This window comes from Chaetodon trifascialis, chromosome 9 (genome assembly GCF_039877785.1).
Source record: "Chaetodon trifascialis isolate fChaTrf1 chromosome 9, fChaTrf1.hap1, whole genome shotgun sequence".
Lineage (NCBI taxonomy): Eukaryota > Metazoa > Chordata > Actinopteri > Chaetodontiformes > Chaetodontidae > Chaetodon > Chaetodon trifascialis.
Window position 1 is genome coordinate 14,231,463 of NC_092064.1, and position 18,332 is coordinate 14,249,794.

At 42.4% G+C, this 18,332-nt stretch overlaps 2 protein-coding genes across 5 annotated transcripts in view; both read left to right on the plus strand.

Moving 5' to 3' along the window:
- The first annotated feature begins 249 nt into the window (after positions 1–249).
- On the plus strand, positions 250–12,404 carry zbtb38 (zinc finger and BTB domain containing 38). 3 transcript variants are annotated; one of them, XM_070969636.1, is made up of 2 exons: positions 250–304; positions 8,045–12,398. In XM_070969636.1, the coding sequence occupies exon 2, from the start codon at positions 8,045–8,047 to the stop codon at positions 11,723–11,725; it is 3,681 nt and encodes a 1,226-aa protein (XP_070825737.1). In that variant the 5' UTR covers positions 250–304; the 3' UTR covers positions 11,726–12,398. The 3 variants fall into 3 exon arrangements, with proteins under 3 accessions (XP_070825737.1, XP_070825738.1, XP_070825736.1); XM_070969637.1 differs by lacking the exon at positions 250–304 and adding an exon at positions 730–1,167; XM_070969635.1 differs by lacking the exon at positions 250–304 and adding an exon at positions 3,829–4,630 and having other exon boundaries at positions 8,045–12,404.
- A 1,872-nt stretch (positions 12,405–14,276) lies between these two features.
- The window catches only part of rasa2 (RAS p21 protein activator 2), a 31,513-nt gene continuing 27,457 nt past the window's right edge, over positions 14,277–18,332 (plus strand). For both annotated transcript variants that reach the window (XM_070969638.1, XM_070969639.1), the window contains exons 1-2: positions 14,277–14,587; positions 17,534–17,657. In XM_070969638.1, the coding sequence (XP_070825739.1) occupies positions 14,530–14,587; positions 17,534–17,657 (182 nt within the window). In that variant the 5' untranslated portion in view covers positions 14,277–14,529. The remainder of the gene's footprint in view (positions 14,588–17,533; positions 17,658–18,332) is intronic.

Genomic DNA, 18,332 nt, shown 5'->3' on the forward strand with positions numbered 1-18,332 from the left:
GTTGTCTCTGCCTTCAGTCAACCTGGGTTTGTGGATGGTCTCTATTCTGTGTTTATTTGTGCAGCCAGCAGAGGGAGCAACGTGGCAATGAAAACTAGAGTCAGATGATGGGAGGAGGATCAAGCAAATAAACCCTTGGGTAACGTGTGCAAAACAAGTGTAATTCTAGTTACCATATCCAGGCCTAAAGGGTACAACATGCGTATTCTTGGATTGAGACCTTGTACAAATACTGGGCATCTGCCACACCGGTACAACCACACCTGAAACCTGCACAAGCAAGCTACAGTAGCGTAAGACAAAGGTATGCACTGTTTTTCTTCTGTTTCTCACAGGTACTTTAGTGGATCAGGGACAACATATGGTACAATAAATGTTAACAGACAGCTACATACTAAAGTACTGCTCTCGTTCCTATTGTCACAAAAGGACGACACAATTGAAGTTATTCCATTATCCTGTTTTAAAGGGTGTGAAGAAAGTGTTGTTTGCCAGTATAAAATGTGGGTCATTTTCCAGAAACGACAACTTCCCCCAAATATGAAATAGTCCCCTGCTCAAATGATAGCTGGGTGTTGGAATGATCTGACATAACTGCTTACAGCCCTGACTGGTAGGTACTATGGCCTATTATTAGCCTCTGAACATTGGATACCGCCTTCTCAGCTGAGTCTGGTCTGAGAGGAAAAATATTCATTACGTAACAATAAAGGATCTGTCTCCCGACCCACTTCCTGAATACCACAGCCGCAACTAGGCCCCAAACTGAGGCAGAGCGGAAGCTTCATCCATTTGTTTGCCGGAGCAGTGTAAAGCAGTGCCGGTTGTTTTCTGCTTATCCCTTGCCTCCACACATTCACTACGCCACCCCTCCTTCCCAGCTCCTCTTTGTGGGTCAGTGATGCAGCGGGAGTGACGCAGCAGTGGCAGCAGCCTCCAGAAGGCAACTACACACAGCACGAACAAGGAACCTCAGCCAGAGAACCATAGTCCACGGGCAACATCCAGACAGCAGGGAAGAGGAAAGATGGTAAAGGCCTAATCTAGGCCAAAGGGAGCACGGGAGCCGGGTAGTCACTCTCCTTTCCTCCTCCTAAACAAACACCAGAGAGACATCCAGAGCGGCAGAGACAGGCCCAGCAGGACCTTCCGCACAGACACATTTTGGTAGGCAACTCAAAGTACGAGTGCTTGTTCAGGCAGCAACATAAGTGCTACCAGGGATGAGTGTCTTTGTATGCTAAGAGTGTGAATGCTTTGGGAATGAGGATGAGGCCTACTCAGCCTTCTACTACAGTCTGTGCCTCCCTGCTGATCAGCGTCTCTACAGGCCACAGCTGAGCTTACGAAGCATCAGAGGCACAGAGGCCTGTAAACTTTGTCCTGTGATTCTGAACACATTCTGGCTGTGATATCAAGTATGAGTGACAGGGTGCTGCTTACAAAATACTTCACGTGATCCACTATACAGAGGAACATCTAAGGCTTTAAGCACGAGCAGTACATTTTCCATCTGCAGCTTTGATTCCAAATTTAACCTGACATTGAGGGAGACAGTTTCCCAGATCTTTAATTAACATAAATAACGGTTCCCTACCCTGTAAACGGAAAATATTAAGGATGGTCTCGACAGTTAAAAATAGTGCAGTCGTCACAATGCTCTGCTACGGGACAATGTTTTGGAGTTAAAAAAGATTGAAAAGTATTTGTTTTATTGGCTTACCACGGATGCGTCTCATGCAGGATGTACTGTAAATAGAAATTAGTGATTTTATAAGTACCGAAACAGGACTATGAGCTTGAGTGGTTTGCACAAAGAAGCAACTTATAGTCTGCCCACCATCGAAAACTGCATTCACTTCAAGTCATTGAAGTTAGTGCAGAAGAGTGGAAATGAGTACACTAATGAAACGTTTACTATATATTCTCTTTAAATTCCATTGATGTACTGCCTGGTTTGGATCTTACCTTGAACACATATGGATATTTTGCAAAAAAAAAAAAACATTTACCTCTGCTTTTGGGCCTCTCGTTCACACCCATACAGCATTTTAGGTCTCTGAAACAGAGACTTTCCTTCTAAAGTGCTATTTTTCAAAACATAGGTTTCTGTGTATCTGTGTGTGCATGTAAAGAGAGCACGGCAGACAAATGGTTAGTTTATGTTTGGTTTGCACTGCACTAATTAGCTATTATTGTCTGTGTTTTTAGGTTATTACCGCCAAAGAAAAATAAGCTCACCACACATGCTCCGAATGAAAGGTCGTGTGGACAGATTTTTTTTTAAGGGAGGGGGAAAAAAATATCCGTATACATGTGGTCAAGGCCTTAGATGCTTGCTCAGAGAAAACTCCAAATATAGTGCAGTCAATAAAAAAAACTCCAAGTAAACTCTTATTAAATATAATTGCAATTGCAGACACTTGTACTGGGAAGGACAAACAATCACATTTATTTACATAAAGGGAAACAGACGCCATTAAACTGAATGCATGAAATGGTTAATCGATAGTGTTAGTGAGTGGATTTATGAAAGTGTAGTGTTGTATGGTGTTAAATAAAGAGAAGTACATCTAAACCAAACAAAAGGAACCATGTAGTTCATAAGGGAGAGCCAGTGACGGAGTAAAAATGGGGATGGCTTATCTGTAAATGCATTCTGGATGGACTGGTCAGGTGCTCCCAGTTGCACTAATGTAAACCCCTGCTACCAGGACCTGAAGGGGGACACAAACACAAGCAACAGTAGCTAAGGGCAAGACACAACCCGACGGGCAATGGCAAAGCCAGAGGGCCATCACAAGGTTTCTTTAGTTCATTTGACTTCTTCTAATGTGCGTCTTTGCTGTGAATTTACAATCTCAAGTTTGTTTGACTGACATAAGTCTCGGGGAAATCACAGCCAGTGCTTGCTGCATATTCATCCCACTTCAACTCCAGCCAGGCTCCCCTCTAGTCTCCCAAATTTAGATTTTCTGGCTCAAATTACAGAAGGTATGGACTGAAGCCACATTTGCCTCATCACTTGAATTGTTATCTCTTTTTTTAAATTTTGGGTGTCATACCAATACGGCCCAGCGCGGCACACATTTTAAGGTTTAACTACCTGACAAGCTTGAACACTAGCTGCTCCCTCAGGCTGCTGTAGGGGTCCTCCAGTGAGCAGGTCTTGCTGTCAGTGCCAAAAATAGATGACTGAAACTGTAGTTAATTGTGTATTCATGAAACCTACATAATGTGACACGTCAAATACAGAAAAGGGGACACGATAATATTGCAGCTAAGATTTTAGGATGATCATTAAATGCGTGTCGAGGCGAAAGCACGACCAATCCTTGAATAGCACATTTCCTTTCTTTAGGGCAATGAGTGAGCGCTTGCATAATATTATGGCATCTGCTACTTTGTCTGAACTCAACAGTGCATAATCTTAAAATGCCGCTTAAACTGCGGGTCTCAGGCAGTGTGAGGAGAAGACCTACACTGTCATATGACTACACTGAGTTGTGTAAATAAAGGAGCTGCTTCCGTCCTCAGAGGCTAGCGAGAGGCTCGCAGTGCCATGTCGGGTTCAGCTTCCTCCCCTCCCCCTCGTCTGCAGTGCTGACGCATCTGCTGCTTTTGCATCAATCAGCAGCCTCTATATAGGTGTACCGAGAGTCCCTGCTGATAGCAGGACTCTCTTTTCCCTCTCAGCGTTGCATTCAGTGTGCACGCTGATGGCAATTGTGAGAAAAAGCATCGATGAACATCTGTCCTGAGATTGCTGTGATACACAATAGGACAGTAGTCAGTGCCATCTTCTCTCGGGTTCTGCGTTACCTAACCACAGTGACTGCGTAAGCACGGACGAAGGGCTTTGATGTAATATACTGCTGCACAGACAGAGTCTGTGTGCACAAGCATGGAACAGATGGTGTAGCGTTATGCATTCAAGGTGCATGTTGTTTCTATGAAGGCTACAGATTATTCTGTTTCGAGCAAAAGACATTTTTCCTTTTGGTCAACACCGATGCATCAGGATCTGGCTGGTGTGGGAGATTTAATACGGCATCTGTTGCACCCCTCGCTCTACGCTACCACCAGCAATGCAGCTGAGCATTTTCTCTGGCTGTAGCATCGAGCACAGAGCTGGTGTGTGATGTAGCACCGAGCATCTCTCCGCTCTCCCTACAGCCCTCTGCCATGCTTAATAAAAGTTGCCGTTTCCTGCTCAGTGGCTCCAGAACGAACGCTTCAGATGCCCAGCTAGCACAAAGGCAGAACCATGCTCCGGTTTAGCTACACGCTGTGAGTTATTCCTATAGCTGTAGTAAAACAGAAGAGGGACAGTCAGAGGAGAGCAGGGCAGATCTAGCCCAGGACCTGGGCTGCATGGAGAGAGGCGAAGGACGTTGGAGCTGGAGTCATCTGCACACAGAGAGGGAGGGAGAGGAAGAAAGACGTCAGAAAAAGCTCTGCTTCTGACAACACCACTGTTCAGCGACCATCATAGAAAAAAAAATACTTTCGCCTTGCTCTCACGAAACTGTTTTCCATGTATAGTTGGGTATATTGAGAGCTGTAGAAAAGGGATACTGCATGACACTGTTTCCTGTTCGCCCTGCATCATTTGCTCTGATTTACTAAGGTATGTTTTGCATGGTTTCCCTCAATTTATGACCTGTTTTTTGCGGAAGTACGCTTTGCAGACGTGCGTGAAGTGGCTTTTGCTTTGACATTTCGCTCTTTGTATGACAAGACTGTTTGTATGCTCTACTGTCATTTCATGGTTTGTGGTTTAGTATGTGGGGATTTTTATTTTACAAAAAGATATCACAAGAGCTTTGAAGGTAAAGTTGGGTGTGGCAAAGTCATAAGCCCTGATGACAAATTCAAAATTTCCGCTCAGCATGTGGTGGCAATAAACCGCAACAATTGGTATAAATTGTGAAAAATGAAAGTAAAATGACAACCTAGAAGAAAAGATGAACATGTTTCTGTACACAGCGCAAAACTGAGACTTTAGTGTAAATGCAGAGGCACCGCATTTGCTGTTATCAGATGAGAAAGTCCTTTGGGTAGCATTTCTGCTGCAGACACACAGACTAATACAGATATACAAAGTACATTGAAGCGGAGACAAAGGCAAACCTTGATTGCTCTGTAGACTGCTGTGTGTTGCAGGTTCTCAGAGAAAGCAGGATGTTTGTGGGAGAGAGGGGACCGAATACCCGGACAGCTAATACAGTCACATGCCATCCAGCTGAATCCCAATAAGTGCTGCGCCATAGCATGTTGCTATGACAACGGAGGCCTGTCTGAGAAAGAAGGCAGGAGGCTGGCTATGTTTTCAGGAGTCTGAGAGGCTTTAAAGAACGGCGGCCATATTGTATTTGTTGCACCAACAGATAATCGGAAATGAGTGGAAAAAACAAACTAACATATAAAATGACATCACTGATAAACAACCTGAACACTTTTGTGTAAACAAAAAATATCATAAAAAAAACAAAGATTCAAACATGCGTAATGCCCAGGACAAAAATAAGCAAAACACGAAACAAAGTTAGATATCAAATTGAACTACCTGTTAATCGACTATATTTTGAGACTATCGTATAATTTTCACAGACTAAATCTTATTTGGAACATGACAAATTAAACCCCTCTTCTCCTGTTTTCCTCCGAGTAAGCATGCAGAACAAGGTTTACAACGGGGAGACACTAAATATAGATGCGTAGCCTCCAGGGTAGCAGATAGTCAAAGCATGTCCAGAGGAAAGAAAAGCATGGTCTCACGCTAAAGCGCACAGTAACTGTATGACTTTCACTGCAGTGACTGTATGACTTTCACTGCAGCCATAAATGACGGTGAAAAAATAACGTGATGTGCTAACTTCTCTCTGAGCTTAAACTGCATATTTAAAAAACAATGATGCATGTGCGATGATTCATCACTTACAAGAACGAGAAGGTAAAGAACACGCGTGTGCCTTAGCAGGCACAGTCATCATGCTACATGAGACATGCTAAATGACTCAGTCTAAACTCAGTCCGCGCTGACTCTGATACCAGCAGGCCACAATTAGAACACCGTGCTGAGTGCTACCTCCTCTTTCAAAGTGAGAATGAATAAATTGTAACTTCCTCTCAGAGTCGTAGTCTGTAGATCATTGTAGTTCACTGTTAAAATCAGAACAATCCACAAATGCTGCTTTGTCAGTACACAAAAGCTGCCATTCCCTGTCTGACCAGAAATCTGTTTTGCCTGCATGAACAACGCAGCGGTGCGTGCCTGTGTGTAAAAACTCCAAGTCTAAGATGTTTATCCTTAAAATTAAGACGCCTATGGCTCAGGAGGTAGAGCAGGTTGTCCACTAATCAAAAGGTCGATGGTTCCATCCCCAGCGCCTCCAGTCGGCATGTAGCAGTGTCCTTGGGCAAGATACTGAGTCCTGAATAGCTCCTTTGAATGAGTGAATGGGAGAATGCCTGCTTGTGTTTTAAAGCGCTTTGAGTGATGTTAGATGAGAAAAGTGCTTTATAAATGCAGTCGATTTACCATTTAGTATTACAATATCATTAGCATGGCAGCTACTTCGAATAGGTCACAGATGTTAATGTTTCTGCTTTTCAAAGCAGTGATTATTTTACTTCTGTGCTACATTACATCAGCGGCCCTCTCTTCATTTCACTCATGAGGCATTCATTAACTGTTCCCTGTCGTTAGAGATGACAAAATCTGTATGTGAGGCAAGTGAAAGGATGCCTCTCTACTGCCAATTGACAGACGAACGAAGAAGGGAACATATGAGTCATCCATGTGTAACTGTCTGCATGTCATTTTCACATTAACCTAGGCCTTGAGAAGAATAAGACAACTGAACCAGACCCAGTGCAGAGCTGTGGGAGCACGGTGAATGATTACCGCCAATACTGAATTATAATAAGTATTAATAACAGAAAAAAATGTTTGTCTGTGGCAGTAATGGCATATTTTACCAGGTGCACGCCAAGACTTCCCTTGTATTCAGGGCATTACTGTTGAAAAATGAGTCTCCTCATGACTTGTGATCGAATTAGTGCATAACCAACATGACAGGAACATTTCTGATCTGCAGAGAAAATCGGCAAATTAACAAAATAAATTGTTTGGCAGACAAAAATTTGTTGTTAGGTAGTATTTCTGATCATGTATCAGGTCATTATGTTCAAGACCTTTTGAATTCAAACCTTCACAGTGCAATTCTTGACCAGAGGCAACATGTTTGACGGACACTGAGTGTCCTTTGTCCTTTGGCTAAACATTCATTCCCACAGTATTTCTGAGGAGCTGCGTGATACACTCTGACCTGGGTGTTTTTCTAACACAGTGTGTAGTTGACAATTATATCTGCGTGCCTTCCCACATATCTTGTGTTAGCCGGGATTTGAAACAACACCCTTTTCAAACACAAACCTGTTCCTCAAAGCAATCATTGATCCAGATCAGCTCGCTGTTATGGAAACATCAAAAACAAATGCATGTCTATTACAGTAGTCCATCAATGAGGTCTTCTCTACCATATTACAATGAAAGAGGATTTTAACAATGTCTCAGTTAGCCTTTAGGCAAGATTAAAGGCCTCTTCTACACAAGAATGAGATAAAGGAAAACAAAAGAAGGGGAGAGACTTCAGATAGTCGTGGCACAATCTTGAATCAGCTCAATTAAAAGCGTCCACAATTAATGATAGACTGTGTTTTGATGAGCATCCAGTCTGTCATAAGATCAGTATGTGATCCATTCATTAAGGCTTAAACTTTATGCAGGGATTTTTTTTTTTTTTTAATGAAACAGGATGGAGATTACACTGACTTGACTCACCAGAAGCACCGAGCTCCATTGCCAACAGTGTGGTAATCTGTCAGGACATTACTGCCATCTAGTGATAGAATACTGAAGAGCTAAAATATTTTCAAATACATAATGTTCACAGACATCTTCTGGATCTTTTTAACAGCCAGAATCACCATTTTGTAATAATCTAATTAAATCTTTTTTTCTCTTCTTTTTTGTTAGATGACTGTTGTGTCCCCATGCACTCAGAACCTGATGGATAGTGCTCACCCTCAAACTGTGCTGAGTAAACTCAATGAGCAGCGCTCACAAGGCCTCTTCTGTGATGTTACCATTGTGGTGGAGGATGTCAAGTTTCGGGCCCACAAGAACATCCTGGCAGCCTGCAGCGGGTACTTCAGGAATGCTCTGACAACTCCTGAGACATGGAGCTCTGGCCAAGTGCTGGAGCTGATGGATCTGAAGTCTGACGTGTTCGCCAGTATCCTCAACTTTATCTATTGCTCAAAGGTGACATCGCCTGGTTCCGAGGACACAGGGGGGCTAGTAGCAGCTGGAAAAAGACTTGGAATTCCTTTCTTAGAGAAGCTTGCAGAACAGGAGAAGCAGGACGAATGTGTTAAATCCACAGACTTGAGCACAGCCCCATTGTCTAAAAAAACAAAGAAGGAAGCTCCCAGGCCTGAAGAGATAGACAGTGCCAAAGGGCCACGCATTACCAATGCCTTTTCTATCACTGAGGTGTGCCCTGGGAACAATCTTTTCACCCCTCTGGTTCAAACCAATGGGGAGAGGCAGTCACCAGATGTGGGACAGCTCCCATCAAGTTGCCACGCAACCTCATGCCTTAATGGGGACAATGAGACGACCCAAGCCCTCTCAGAGCATTCATATGCAGTGAGTAAATCTACTGAAGGCAAAGATAGTAGTCAGTGGGACAACAGGAAGGTCTGTAAGCCAGCAATATCACAGTCAAAGCAGCTCATTTACAGGAACGCGGGCCCACTTAAAAAGCGCCACAGGCTGAGAGTCTCTTTGGGTAGAAGTATACTTCCAACACCAGCTGAACCACAAACAGATGAACCAAATGCAATAAACCCCACATTACCCGATGGTGTTTCTGCAGCACCTGTTGCAGTCATGACACCACCTCCACTTTTTTCAGAGGCAGAAACAGAAAGAAGTACCGACACGGGGTTACCTGTAGCCACTGACAATGTTCAAATGGAGTTAGGTCCACCCACCCTTTCTCCTCACACAGAGGACAGCATTTCAATCTACGGATGTGAGCACTGTCCAGAGATATTCACAAATAAAGCTCTTCTCACTATTCACTCAGAGGTACACAAAAAGCGTTTTGTCAGTCACTTGTTTTGCAAGTTTTGTCACAGAAAGTTCATACACCTCAAACGGCTGCGCAACCACGAGCAAGTCTGCCCCAAAGCTGCTCGAGGCCCGCCTAAACTAGATGTTACTGACATATCAACCAAAGAGGTGGATCTCCATTCAGACGACATGCCGAACATTGAGAGCATTGTGACACAGCTTCCTGCTGCTGACCTCTCCACCCTTTACACCCCAGAACCCCTTCAAGTGGACCAATCAGAGCCTCCACTAGATGAGAGGGCAGTGAGGCCAGATGGCAGTCAGAGGAGATACAACTGCAGTGTGTGTAAACGGGTCTATGTCACCCTTTCCAGTCTGAAGCGGCACGAGAATGTCCATTCCTGGCAGAGGGCCTATCCCTGTCATTACTGTAATAAAGTGTTTGCCTTGGCAGAGTACCGTACGAAGCATGAAATCTGGCATACAGGTGAACGCCGCTATCAGTGTATTTTCTGCCTGGAGACATTCATGACATATTATATCTTAAAGAACCATCAGAAGTCTTTTCATGGCATTGATCCCAGTCTAGCTGTTAAGAAAAAATCTGCGAATGGTGGGCTGAAAGCCAGCGTTTATCCAATCAAACTCTATAGGCTTCTGCCAATGAAATTTAGAAAGAGACAATACAAGACATACAGTCAGACATATTCAGAGAGTGTTGAAAGAGGTGACCAAGCTCCAGTTGACAGCAACTCTCTTATCCCTCCATTTGAAGAAAATGGTCTGATCAGCCACCCTGATACCAGTCCATTCCCTCCGACATTCATGGCAACAACAAAGATGGTGGCACCTGTCATGCCTCGCATCAGCTTTGACAAGCCATGCGACCAAGGTATTGACCAAAGTCTGAACAGTGACTTGGAAATTCAAAGAGACACAAGAAAGGAGGGTGAGAACAGAGATTCACCCTTCATTAACTATGACAGTACCTTCTCCTTTCAATCTGCTACAGATTCTCCTGCAGTGGGTTACAAAGATGATCCTCCAGTACTTAGTCACTCAGAGCACATCAGTCATAATGTGCCATTCTTTAACTCTTTGAACACTGTAAAGAAGTTAGGTGAGCTATCAGCTTCCGCAAAAAGAGTTGAAGATATGACCAAGGAGATACTTCAATCAAGCAGTGAGAAACTGGTGCAAGATAAAATGGTGGGGACCAAGACAGAAACATATATTGCCAAACCTGCATGCCCGGGTCCATCTGCGGGCGGTGCATCCATGCCACTGTGTCAGATAACAGTCAAAATAGGCAATGAAGCCATCATCCGCCGCCAAATTAAAGGATCGAAGCTCTTCCCCAGAAAGAAAAGGAGAATCAGAAAACTGAGTGATGAGAGCCCGAGTCAGTGCCCTCCAACAAGAGAAAACTCAGAGAGCCCCAGACTCCGCCTCAGACAAGAAGTCACTGCCGCCAAAGAGCCAGAGACGTACGATGATCCCAATGACTGTGACACAGCTGATATGCTTTGGCGCCCCTACTATTCTTACAAAGCTAAAAAGAAAAGGAAGAAGCTGAGATTAAAGCACAGAAAAGCTTTGTTTCACCGTTATCCTGAAACATCTGTAGAAAGAACTGCTGCCACTGAGGCCCATCTCGATAAAAGTAGTTGGTTGACAGATGGGAGCATCTCAGGTGGTAGTGGAGAGGTGAGACGTAGCCTTAGCAAGAACTCCAGCCCGAGGGCCACCTACAACTGTGACATCTGTGACAGTTCTTTTATCACAGAGACTGGTCTGAGAGCTCATGTTATTGGTTCCCACCCATGTTTCTGCCGGACCTGTGGTAAACAAGGTCCCCCTGGTGAGGCACCTGCCGGTGGTGATTACATCTGCAGCAAATGTATGGAAAATGGCTCTTGCTTTGATAATACACCCCGCACTCCCAACCCGGAGAAGAAGTATCGCTGCTCTTTCTGTCCCCAGCGTTTTCTCTACCTTGCCACCAAGAGGAGCCATGAGAAAAAACACCAGGAGACAAATGATGAGCGATATAATTATGACAACTTGACACCATGTCCTAAGTACTCAGCACACCTGAGTGAAGACAATAACCAAGACACCATCAAAACAGAAGACAGTGACAATCAAGGGGGTCCTGACATAAAAAGTGAAAGACTGGAAGGAGGACATTTTTCCACCGATAAAATTAAGACTAAAACCGAGGATCCAACTGATTTTATGTCTACCTACCAAGATGTGTCATATTCCAACATTAAAAGTCCATTCTCACCTTGCATTGACCCACTGCTTTCCCTGACACCCTTGAAGGTGAAACATAAAATGGCAAAGAAAAGGATCAATGCACAGCATTCTATGCATCTCATCCCAAAAAAGCAAGCAAGTGACAAAGACAGCGACAGCAACAAGGATATTTTGATGGGACCAAGAACAACCAGTCACAATGACCGTGAGAAGTCCTGTAAACTGTTTAGGAGAAATGACTCTGAAACTAAAGGTACCCACATTTCCGTGCACAAGCCAGAAAAATGGAGATGCAAAGAGGAGCCATTTTTTTAAATATCCTTGAGGACTGTGGCTGATAGGCAAAAGAGAAATTGAAAGTTGACTTCAAACCACTAGTTTGGTTACGAAATGTAAGAGTTGTGTTGTCTTTGCAGCTGAGCTTAATAAAATCGCTTGAATGGACAACACTGAATATGAGGATATAATATAGGCAACAATTTCTTTCCTAAACTCAATGACGGAGTGATTTTTCACCTTTGTATAAGATATTTTTTGGATAATATATCAGACCTTATGACACAGACTGTACTTTGTCCATTGTCTATGCATATACAGCAGACTCAGTGACATGACTAACCTCAAGAAAGTACACGAATGTTGGTTATCTTTCTTCAAACAGTGTGCAGTTTCGGGACGGGGTAGGGACTGAAAAGCTGTCGAGTCTGGTCACATCTTTACTTTTTAAAATATGTGTGGGGAAAATAATATGAATTCTGTCACATTTCTGAATCTCCCATTCAGTTAACTGGCCATGGTGAGTTGCACTTTATAGTTAGACTATGCTAATCCGTTGGTTATGTACTTTGATAATTCAATTTTAAGCACCATTGATACAATTCTAATTTATAATGAACACATGACATCATTGAGATTAAAGTCACAACTTTTGTGTGTTTATGTATAAAACATGTAAAACTATTTAAATAAATGTTGTTGATATTCTAAACAGTTCCATCCTGTCCTCCATGAGCCTGTTTAGAGATGACCACTGACCAACACACCATACTGACTGATAAGCACACTTATTGATCATGTAATACAGATGGTAAATGAATATACCCAGAAACCAAAAGTGTAGTTTAAGTTTAGAGATTTTTATGAGGGAAAATTTAAATAGCAAGATTTTAACAGTCACAAAACCTGTTCCAGAGCAAACAATTTCCTAAACATAAAGCCACATGGTCATTATCTGCTCCTTCTGGTCCTTCGGGGACCTGCAGCCCATCTGAGAAGTTCATTCCTTCATTCTTCCACACAAACTGCATCTGTATTTAGAGCTGGGCCTCTAGACACAATTTCCAGATGTTTTTAAAGTTTTCTTGCTTCTTTCCAAGACTGGACTTGGGATGTAACAGATGGATCACAAATTTGGGGTATAAGGTGTAGTTCAACACACTGATGACGCCATGGCAGCAACATTTTCTCCCATATCCTGATGTAGTGTGTCATTAAATAGACGGTGATTATACAGTAATAACAATAACAGCAACAATTCAGGTGACACTACTGATGCTAAAAAATCCTCATATCCTAGTAGTATAGTGGGAACATATGTTTGTAATTACTTCAACATACTCCTGAAAAGGGCACATGCTAACCATACTTCACAAAAGCTACTTTTGTACTTTAATAAAATACAAAATACTGATGCAACATCTTGGTGTATTTTAATAAGGGAAAGACACAAATATAAAAATTTGCATGAAATGGCCAAAGACACAATATATTCTACGCTAACAGTCCTGATGTCACACAGCTTTTGACATACTGTAGAGTTTAAAAGTGGTCACCTTCCTCTGAATTATTGATGTGTGTGCCAAATCAATGAGATAAAACATCTAAATTATGTGAAGTAGATTAGGTCATTGCATGGGTGTGTGCACGAGTGTGTGCAACACACCCACTGAGATTGGAAACAGAAAAGGGCGTTTAAAGTTAGGAAGCGTACCTGACTGCCCTTTCAGGCTCGGCTACTATCAGCGATGAGAATCAGATCCATGTTTTTACCCAACCAAGAGCAACATCACCTGGAAAGAGTAAGAGGAAGAGAACAGCCACGTTTTATATCAAAGTGCGATTTCAATACAGATTAAGGGGAATAAATTATTTTTTTTAGAAATCACAACTGCTTATTGATTATTTACTTTAACTACTATGTAGGTGTACAGTATATTCCAAAAAAAGAAGCACTCAAGGTGATCAGGAAATGCCATAATGAGTATCAGTTCAGCAATTTCCTGATGAATTATCCTGCTAACAGCTGTAACCCTGACACCCTTAACCAGCGCTGTAACACTACCACAGTCCTATATCATCTGATGAAAAGGGCGAAAACTACTGTTAAATATATCCCAAATGACATCTGTAGTTGACAATGACATCTTTTACCAGTAGCACGATAACTGCTGGGTTTAATATAAAGTTAAAGAGGTAGTTAAATATCTTATTCTGGTTATAATCAGAATTGGCTGTAGATTAGCCTGCTAACTTTTCAAGAGCACTAGCTAGCTGCGATGTGTGAATTTGTGTTAACAGGTCACTCGACACGAAATACCATTTGTGTACTTTTTTTTTGTTAGAATTAGTTGTTTTGCAAGATTGATAAAAGTGAAAGTAAATGTTTCAATCAATCCCCCAATCGAAAACTAACTGTGTGCCTCAGATATTTGTTTTAAAGCAGATGTAATTCATTCACACCCGGTGACAGATTTCCATCTGACTCACACACGGACACAGACAGGGTTAATCTAAAGCACTGGTAGCCAAGATTAGCTTGCTAAGCTAGCTTCATAAGTCAAAGTATCAGCTCTTCGCGAGCAGCGCTGTTGTATAATGAGCAACACCACAGGGAGACCTTCAAGCCTCTTTAAGCCTCCTACCATCTCCTGAGTGAAGTACTGGCGCTCGACTTTTGAGGGAGCTTGATATTTCTCCAAACGTTTAAGGCATCAGTGTGTACGGGACCTGACGTGACGCGGCAGTGGGGCTGGCTTTCTTTCACTCTGCCTGCATTCATAAACGGATATGATAAACCACCGCTGAATGCACCGGAGCAGTGATAACAGTCAGCTCTGACCATGGCGGAAGAGGACGACGCGAGGGTTCGGATTTTACAGAGCCTGCGGGGTAAAATATGTAAGTTTGACTGGCGAATCGATGTTCTCCGTCTCTCACAGGGGGAATGAGGTCGGTAATAGAAACGAGCGGTGAGAGGGGAAGCCGGAGGGGCGCGGCGTGCTATCAACAGTCGACAGTGTGGAGGCAGACACAGCCAGTTCATCTGGTCGGTCTGTTGGCTGGTGCTTCACGTCAAGTTAGCCTAGCATGCTAGCGAGCAGCTACGAGATTGTTGTGAATGATTTCATTCATCGAGTACGGCTCCACGACCGTCACTTAAGCTGCTCAAGGAAATGTGTGTTAGAAATGAAAATGCTGTCAGTGCGGGTGTTTTGTGTGGACTTGAGCTGCCATGAAAGCTAAGTTAACGTTTGTGGTAAAGTAGGCTAGCTAAGTTACTGCCAGCCTATTCACTCCATCGCCCCTCACTCGTTCAGTTATAACGTTACTCGCTGTCCGCTCCTGACAGTCAGTAACTCAGATAATGTTTGATTACAGCAAGATTTATTTCAGCGACAACACACGCTGAGACGTGGCGTATATCAAGTAACGTCTCAAGCAGTAAAGTAATGATCACTCACCCATTACAGTTCAATCTTGGCTTCTCAAGTGTTTCAGTCCCACACCTAGCTAACGTTAAATATCTGCAGCTACACTGTAACGTGTTACTAGTGCCAATCAATCCACATTGTGTCGCAGCAGTATGTTGATTGATTGGTAACAAACCTGATGACTTGGGTTCAAGTCCTGTCTGAAAACTATTTTCTATAGCTGATCTCTGAATCTTGAAGTCTTTGCTCTCTGACCTGCATTCATCAAGAAACATTTAAATGCAATTATTACGTCTCATCGGTTGCTCCAACATTAATGATTAAAGCATCCATGGGAATGGATTTGTTGTCTTGCCTGCAGCGCCGAATAATGTATTTTGCAAGCAAATTGCTCCATTGTGGTTATTACAACATTATAATAGTCATGCATCCAAGAAGAATCCAAATCGGAACCACTGCCTTTAAAGTCAAACGCCAAACAAGCCAGTCCTCATCCTCACTCTCGGGCTGGGCTGGTCCAGTACATGCTGTGCACCTGTTTGAATGTCGGTTTTTTTTTGTTTGTTTTGTTTTGTTGTGTTTTTTTTTATCATTAGGTACACATCTTGAATTACTCCATGACCGACATTGTGATGAAGCCGATTAAATTATTCTCAGTTTAACACACACCCATTAGTGTACAGCCATTGCTGCACCATCCTGTTTGTGTTGGAGGTAATTGATTATGGTAAGGATTAAATTTGCCCCAGTGACATTGCTTCAGCTCAGTGGGGAAAGTCGAATTCTCTGTGGTCAATCTTCGGAAGAAATCAGATTATATATAATATGCTGACACTAAAGCGTACTGTTCATTAGTAATACTAGTGATTATTATTGTTATTATTTTAGATTTTAGATATATGTTTGACAAAACATTATTAACATCATTATTTATGGTATGGTAAGTGGGTGCACACCATGTTGTGACTAGCTATAAATGTGTCTTAACTGTATACAGTATAGTTACTGTAAGGTCAATATAGACTAACTAGCATGTAAGACTTGTGTGCATAGGCACACAATAGGAAGACAACAGTTTCACTACTATGAATTAATGAGAAAACGGTAAGCAGAACAAAATAGAGGAACTGTAATGGCATGTAACTCACTTTGCAGTCTTACGAAACTCCATTCTTCCTCGTTCACACTTTGTCCTTTTTCCTTTAGCCTACATCAATGGAGGTGGCATTCTGTGAAGATGCATTCCTCTAGCAGTTTTTAGATGGCCACTGTGCATTGATATTTGCCCTTGTTTGCTTCCTTGTCAGAATAAAATTGTGCAAAAGCCAGGTGTTAAAATGACAAAGCATTGTTCAGCTGACACAGTTATTGTTCACTCTCTCTCTCTCACTGACCTTTAGGTCATGGTTTTCACAAGGTGCCATAGTTCTGATTTAGTGAAAATGTTATTGAAGAGATGGCAGTAGGGTTGGTTGGCCAAAGTATGTGCTTGTGTCTGTGTGCATATGTGCTTGTGTGCGCTACCCCAACTAGGTTATCCTGGTCCAAGCTAAGTGAAAACATGGCTGTTTTCACTGGCTGTTCCTAAGATTAGCCATACACCATTATTAATAGCCCGTTAAAAAGCTGAGCTCACAAATGGCTTTCCTTAATTAGGTCTCCACCTGGGCTTAGGGTACCTATCCAAAGCTAGAAGCCCAATTTAGAATACAGTCTTTGCCCCCTAATCCACTGGTCTAAATCTGACTCATTGCAAAGTTATTGATCGTGCTATGTTTGAGTAGCTGCCATTTACACATTTGGAGATTCAAGTTGAACTTGTCTGGCTTTGATTTGGTGATTGATTATGCATGTGTTGCACAAAACACCATGCCATGTAATCTGGGTCTGCCTGCAATGTAATGCAAGTATGTGCAAGCGGTGTGTGTTACAAAGGTGTTTGTCATTTGTGAATCAGCGCTGTACCATGGCCGATGGTTATGCTGAGGAAGTCAGTGTTTCATGTTTTTAACCACATAGGAGCCTCAAATCTTCAGCTACATCCGCTCTGCAGCTAGTCCTGACAACTGGCAAGAGCCAGCGTCCCCATATGAACATGAGGATGTTGATTAGAAAAGCATATTTTATAAAGTGCACTGTGTATAATTGCAATCACATGTGCTTATATTGATTTAAGATTAGCTTGTCCTGAGTCACCCTCTGTGAAATTAACCATTTCTTTTAAGGACATTTTATTTTCCATGTTCATTAAGATTATCAGAAGGAATTTACTCATCCAAATACATGCATGCTCTCACTTCTCAGAGTTGTCAAACTTTAGGACTGCCACTTGAATTCACTTCTCAGTCAAGCACACGTGTAAGGTTAATATGCCAGTCGAGATGGTAATGATGTTCTTCTCTCGGTGCTGCAGGTGAAGCTAAGAACCTAGGTCCAGTCTCAGGTCCAAATCGACAAAGGGATCTCTGCACCTTTTGCACCATAAGTCTGGATCAAGAGGAGGTTTTCCGCACCAAGGTGTTTGACAAAAGCGTCAGGTAAGCAGCAAGTCACTTCTTCTATGCCTGGAGTAAATTTTCACATTAATTACATTCCAAACCCACATCTTCTGATTGGCTCATTTCCATTAGGGGTTGCAGTTTTACAGCTGTTAATGTAAAGTAAGGTGTTATGCTGACATTACAGTGAACTGTCAAATTTCAAACATTACACTTCATTACATTTCATAAATAACAAGTCATGCATACTTTAGTTACATGATGTGCCACTGGACTACATAATGGTTAAGACTCAAACGCTGTTGAATGTCCAAATGCTAAATTGACTGCAGTCTCAGGACAGACCTGTATTTTTATTTTAATGTTGCTCGGACTAGCTGTCTCCTAGTTTAGCCTCTTTACATGTTGGATTGTACATAAGTATTGACGTGTCATTGAAGAGAGCGTTTCAAGTCTTTCTTAAATTTGTTAGGATGATAGATTTTGGCAAACTGTACTGTCAGAAACGTAGAGCAGTGAAACAAAATATTAAATCTCACTGGGCAATACAGAATAGTACAGGTTGAAGAAAGTGTGCATTTACCTCCAGTGATACAGTGTAAAGTGTTCGTTGACATGCGTATGGTAATCCACACAAATGACAGATGCATATCATCAGTTAGACAAAAACAAAAAAAAACACGCTTGAATATTATGAGTAGTATCAAAGTATTC

Coding starts and splice junctions, on each gene's coding strand:
- zbtb38 (XM_070969636.1), top strand. CDS start 8,045: ATGACTGTTGTGTCCCCATGCACTCAGAACCTGATGGATAGTGCTCAC.